General features: G+C 32.7%; 1 protein-coding gene across 1 annotated transcript; it reads right to left on the reverse strand.

Moving 5' to 3' along the window:
- Positions 1-3,664: 3,664 nt before the first annotated feature.
- Positions 3,665-5,244, reverse strand: LOC130946029 (uncharacterized). Its single transcript, XM_057874711.1, has 2 exons — positions 4,984-5,244; positions 3,665-4,210 (listed from the first exon to the last, which is right to left on the reverse strand). The coding sequence occupies exons 1-2, from the start codon at positions 5,242-5,244 to the stop codon at positions 3,665-3,667; spliced, it is 807 nt and encodes a 268-aa protein (XP_057730694.1).
- Positions 5,245-6,871: the final 1,627 nt, after the last annotated feature.

Here is a 6,871-nt window from a genome sequence, read left to right on the forward strand (position 1 = left end):
AGTCCTACCCATAAGACTATCCATACCACTATCTTATATCATAATTTAATTAACAAGAATGATTAGATTAGTTTTTTTTCTAAGGCTTATCATTAATTAATTAATTAAAAAATATTTTAATAAATTTATTTCTTTAATTGACGAATATCAAATAAAATTAATTTATTGTGAAATTCTATATTATCCTAAAAAATTTAGCACAATAAATTTAATACTTATACTTTAAAATGAGTTTAGTTGATAAAATTAAAATATAAGTAATATTATTCTTGCACAAACTTTTATTAATATTATTATAGTAATACTTACTTGAGCAATTAAATTTAACTTATACTAATATTAAAATGGTCTTTTTATCCTTTTTTTTCATTATTTTTTAATTTTATCTCTTTTTTAAATAACCTAATAAAAATAGATTAATATTTAAAAAATTAATATTTAAAATTTTAGAAAATAATATGCATTTAGTAAAATAACATGTATTCAATATAATGGAAAAAATTGAATTAAGTAAGTACTATATATGTACAAGAGAAACAAAACTAAATTATAAAATAGTATTATTTCATATAATAATAATAATAATATTCCTGTAAAATAAATAGACAAATAAAATATATCGTGCCAAAGGAAGTCATCTGTTTTAGAAAAACGAAAAAAAAGAAGAAAAACTAATAGAAAGATAAAATGATCAATAAAAATTGGTTAGAAAAAAAAATAAAAGGTGTATTAAAAGGAAACAACACAACACATGAACACAAGTGCAAGATAGTAATTTCTTCATTCTTTTCATGGGCTAAGGAAACAACTTGTCTCTGTTTTATGGTGTTCTCTAAGGTAGCGTTTGTTTGCGAGACAGAGACCAAGAGACAGAGACAGAGAGACAGAGACCAAGAGACAGAGACAGAAATAAGTATTAGTATTGTGTTTGGTGTGAAAGTGTACAAGACTAATTTATGTCTCAGTATCCTGTTTGGTTCGAAATAAAAATTGGAGACAAAATATTTAAAATTACTAAAATGCCCTTAATTTAAATTAAGAACCCTAACCCCAAACTTCATCTTCATCAGCATCCAACCCTAACCCCTTTTTTCCTCTTCTCTACCGTTTCTCCTCTCTTCTGCCGTGAACTCCTGGCGCCTGACCCGCTGCAAGTAGCACCTCTAATGGTGGAAACCACGGCGGCGCCTCTCTAGTTCTCATTGGTTCATCTTTGTGGCCCCAGTTGCCACCCTCGGATTCTGACGCTGCTGGTGTATCCACGCCGGTGGGTCTGCGTCACCACCATCTCGAAACTGTGCGTCTGGTCTCCACTGTTTCTCTGTCAATGGAGCTGGTATGTTCTTTCAATTTAAGTTATTTACTTGTTAATTCTGTGAAGTTCAGGAGGGATTTTTGATTCCCCCATTTTCTGATTTGTGAAACCCTCACCTTCTGATTTGTCGGCATGTTGATGAGAACGTTTAAATCCCTCGTTGGATGAATTGACATTTGACCTGATTTGCTTAAAATTGATGATTTGTGCTTCAAATGTTGAAGATTTCTGAAGTTGTTATATCCGAGTTCTTATTTGCCCTCATTTGCAGATTTATGAATTCTGTATCTTCTTTTTTAAAGATTTGTGAATGTGTGATTGCTGATTACTGATTTGTGTGTATCATAAATTTTTTTGAGCTTACTTGTGCTTGTTAATTGCAGATTTATAAATCTATGATTGTTGTTTTTTAAAATTTATTTTTGACGATTACTGTATAGAAAATAAAAAAAGATGATTTGAGAGATATTTATCATAATTATGTTCCTGTTGTGACCCTCTTTTGTTATCGAAATTAGTACTCACTGTTGTATGGAAATTTATTGGAAAAGCTAGAGACACCAATATTTGATTTTAAATACAAAAGATTAGACATTAGTTAGTTTGTTTGTTAATTGTATCTTGCCTGAATTAGTAGTTAGTGAAGTTTGTTATTTCCTTCTTTACTTCTCAATCTGATTTTCACAATTGTTTATTGAATTTTTGCTGTCAAGAGTTGCAGATTCTAATACACTAGTGCTTTTATGTTAATGGTTACCACCTAGTGTGTTTCTCCCTTGTTTTGGAGGCACAGTTTATCTATCCACAGAGCATTATTACAATTCACAAATGTCTATGTACTGCTCTTATTGTAACAAACAGTAATTTTCATTAAATGAATTGACAAGCATTCAGTCTTGATCACATTTCCTTCCTCTTCATCCTCAAAACTGTTCCTGATAGCTATTTACTATCAAATAATTGGTTCTATTAAACACACGTGTTGTTTTATTGTTTATTAACAAGCATGGTTTGAAAAATTACTACTAGTACTGACATTATGTACATTATAAAAGCATGGACTTTAGCATTATTTGTTAATTAGGCTTGTAATTCTTTGTTGGTTTTGTTGCATTTTTTGTGCTTCTTCTTAATACTTTAGCTTTAATGTTTTTGTATTAATTTACCATTTGGGATTTCTGTTCTCCGTTAGCGGTTCTAGGAGGAATTGAAGGGTGGATGTAAGCAAAAGTGGTCTTTCCCATTCTTGCAAATTGCAATAAGATATATTGAATTGAAAAAATTGTTTTGATTAGATTCGTTGGTGCAATTTATTTCGATTAGTGGATCCATTCTTGTGTTGTGTTACTATTTGTTGTTAACATGCTAAATGATTTTTGCTGACTGTTTAAGGTATAGCCTGGTTAACAATGGCTTCCACAAGAAGAAGATCCACAAGTGGTTTGTATGGCACCGGCAACATAACGGGAGAAAGAAATAGAAAAATTGCTATGGCAGAATGGTGCGACGATGAGTGGCATTAGAAGTTAGAACACAAGAAGAAAGAACAAAATATGGGTCTAATAGTGCAATGAGAAAAAAGATGGGGGGCTTGCAATGTGGTTGAGAGTGAGAGTGAGTGGCACAGTTTGCAAAGAGGCACCACTCAGAACGATTGTGACATATTGTCTCATGTGCTACATTTGTTGATGTTTTGAAAGTGGATAAATTTTTATGTAATAAGCTTAACAAGAAACTACCATTCTATGTAAATAAATTATTATTTATCTTATGTTACCACTACTTCTTGAATAACAGAGATGATGACATTCTCATCTTAAACCAATATTTAAAGAGTTAATGAGAAATAAGTTTTTTTCTTCCATAAAGAATTGAAAAGGCTTGTTCTTGGTGTTGTGATCCTGTAATAATTGAGACACATGCTATGAATGTTAAATACATAAGTTGCTGAAAGCGCTCAAAGAAAATTAACAAAAACAAAGACTAGAAGAAGAACTGCATTACTGAGAACCACAAATTATAAGAATGGGATAGCTGCTGACCAGAAACTAAGATAATTATCATTAACATGATCATGACTATAAATATTGTACTTAGTAAACAATTCTTGCTCAAACCACCAAAATAAAGGACACACTACAATACCAATAAAACTGTACAAAGAACCTAAACCTATTCTGAACAGAGCAAAATAGTAAGGTTTGTCCAAAATAAGGTGAGTTTGCATACCAAATATAAGTTTCTACGTTATATCATCTTAAACATAACCATCTCCCAAAGACCTAAAACCCTACAGTGGAAAACTTAATACCCTAGCCCAAATCTAATACCCTTAACCAACAGTGAACTTCATATAATAGAGCGAACAAGGCCAATCATCTGTGAATCTGACAAGCCCCAGAAGTGTGCATACACGTTAGGACTTTCAGCAAACTTCAAAATCGCCCTCACCACCTCGTCATCACCAAACCCAAGCTGTGTGAGCTTCTCGCCAACCTTCCACTTCTCGTTCACACCGACAATGGCATCAGCTATCAGTTGGGCATTCTTCCTTTGGTCAGCTGAAGATTGCTGAATATGGTCGGCCATCCTCTCCAGTACGTCAAGTTGTTTTCTCTTCCTCCCATATCGCCTTGTGCTTCCTGCACTCGCACCTGCTTCAGATTGTGATGCTTGTCCTTGCATTGCTGGCCCTCTGCCATTTTCTGGATATGGAGACATATCAGACTCGTCAAATCCAACTGCAGTGTCTTCTGTCTCTTCGTTAACCTGTTCCTCCGCATCAAAACCACTAACTGCTGCTGCTCCTGTGGCTCTATCCCTGCCAAATATACCCTCCAGCCGGTGAAAAAGAGGAAATGGCTTGCCAGGACTGTAGAACTTGGTCGGATGTGCCTGTGAAAAAATAAACCGCATTTAACAAATTTTTTATGAAGTTAATATTCAAAAGACATGAAATACATGAATAGCTGATGCTTGTATATATTATAGAGCATGTTCCATTGCTTAGTGTGAAAGCAAGAAGAGAAGGAGGCTGCTCTTGCCAACACCAGAGTCACCTATGAATAACACCTAATACAAGTAATCAAAGCTACTATTCCCTGCCTTTAAAGCTGAACCCATTTCTCTCTTATCTTTTTTTACCCTTTTCAAATTCAATTAAAAAAACTCCAAAAAAGCATGCAAATAGACTCTTTCAAAAAGTGAGGAGAGTTAATCATAGTGAGGACAATTCTGCCTGTGAACAAGTGTCCAAATAAATAGTGAAAAAACAAATTACCAACAAACTTATTCAAGTCATAGATTGCATCAAATTTTAACTACTATATGAGTACATTATGCAAAAGTGAAATAATTCTGCCTATGTTGTCACGCAAATTCATTCCTCGGTTAATTCAATCCATTGACTCCATATCTTATTGTAATTAGAGTTTGTGAAATTGTATTAGTCACAATACAAATATAAAAGAAGGATATTCCAAATGATGGAAATCACAAATGATGTATTATCAATGTTAACAAAATAAGCCAAGTCTAAAGTTCTCTATATCAGAAGAATAATAGCATAAAGCTTGATCATAGATTGAATTATTACAGAATTATTTTACTAGAGTTGTTCAAGAAGGACAAAGTGGCTCAGACTAAATAAAGATATGAATGACACTCACCTTCATCCATGCATCAAGGACATCTTTGCTGTCAACCTCCACACATTGTTTGTCATGGTTCCAGCCGAATCCGCTACAAGCAAGCATGTCAGCGGTGTACTGGTACTTCTCCTTCAACCGCTTGTGCTTATTCTTGCAGTGCTTCGCGGTCAGTGTACAACCGGGGAAGGCCTCCAGCATCTTCAGAGCCAGTTTCTCGAATGTTCCATGTTTAAACTGCCCACAATCAGCCCTCTGACCGTCTACGACAAACTCCTCCATGAAGCCAACAAAAGCGTTAGTCTCTTCATCACTCCAAATAACCAAATCGAAGTGAAGAGAGAAAAGCCCAGATTATTTCTATAACGAAATCCACAGAGCAGAACTCGTGAAATAAAAATGCATAAACATTCAAATAAATCTGACACTTCTTCATGCAAAATCTGCTATATCTTCTTAGAACCAAAAACAAGAATAAGAAACTGGAATAAAAAAATATGTAACTGTATTTACTTCTCCAAATAGGAAATACAATAGAAACATAACAAAAATTATAATATTGATTTTCCTCTCTCATTTCATATACTGGAAGTAACTTTGTCAGGTACTTTAAGCACATCAAACTCTTCCAAAAGGCAAAAAAGAAGGAGAAAAAAGAGGAGATGAGAAGTACATAACCTATTTGGGTTTAAATTGAGAAGAACATGAAGCACATAAACAATTTGGGTTCTTTAACTCTATTTGCAATGGGGTTTTAGTATCATCGTGTAATTTCTTTCCCAAATTTAAAGCATTTGATCCTGCGCAAATTACTATATCCCATTTCATTTTCTAGTATTTTCGTATATTTTAAATTCCTAATCATGTCATAAAATAATCTTACTCTTTAAAATGATATATTTGTTTCAACAAGATTAAGAGAAAAATAGATAGATTAAACATTTCAATATAAAATTTGTACATATATGAAAGAGGATTAATATACACTCTTTTCCAAATAATGAAAAACAAGTTTATTTGTTAAGAATATATTCAAATTTTGTGAGAGTATGATTCTCCTACTGTTTATATCATTAGAAACTTCAATTGCCATATAGCAAATATTATCCATGAACTGGGAATCTTGGTTTATATGTTAATTGTGAAAAGGTAAAATACCAAACTTGCATTGCTAGATGTAAAATTCTGCCTTCATAGCAAATTCTGTTCTCAAGTCTAAGTGGGTCCACACTTGCATGCGTAAAGTATATATTAACTAGTACATATTCTTACTCAGGAAGAATTACAATTTACAACCTTATACACACTTCTAGATTAGCAAATAACATTTTATCCTTATGTCTTAGAAGTAAACACTCGCATAAAAGATTTTAAAGATATAGAAAATCTACATTTTTCCCCTTTGCTTTTAAAAACAAGCTTGTTGTAAAAGAACGTTTTCCTATTTTCCAGAGTTACACATTCAAAATAAACACTGCAAATCTTATGTCTAGGAAATGAATCACACTCAGTTATACTGATTCCCCCTCTTCTTTAAATTTGATTAAGCACTCTATCAAGTACCACTTATTTTTTATAAAAATATATATAAATAAATTTAGTTAGACCATTTTTACATAAAAAAGCAGCAATTGCTTTATCAGACTATGATTCTCAAACTATGAGAAACCTTAATAAGGTGTAGAACCGAATCAGCTTTATCCATGAAAATTTTTACAAGTGCAGTGTAATAGAATAAACCAAGGTAACTAATAACAGTTTGCTTGCAAATTTGTACTACATATTCAATCATACAATATAAGGTCCAATTGAGTTAGGCTAATGAGAGCTCTGTGCAGACATGGAACAATAGTAGTCGCAGACACAAAAAAATGGGAAAAATAGTATAATCCAGAATGAAATCAACAAA

This window comes from Arachis stenosperma, chromosome 8, assembly GCF_014773155.1.
Source record: "Arachis stenosperma cultivar V10309 chromosome 8, arast.V10309.gnm1.PFL2, whole genome shotgun sequence".
Lineage (NCBI taxonomy): Eukaryota > Viridiplantae > Streptophyta > Magnoliopsida > Fabales > Fabaceae > Arachis > Arachis stenosperma.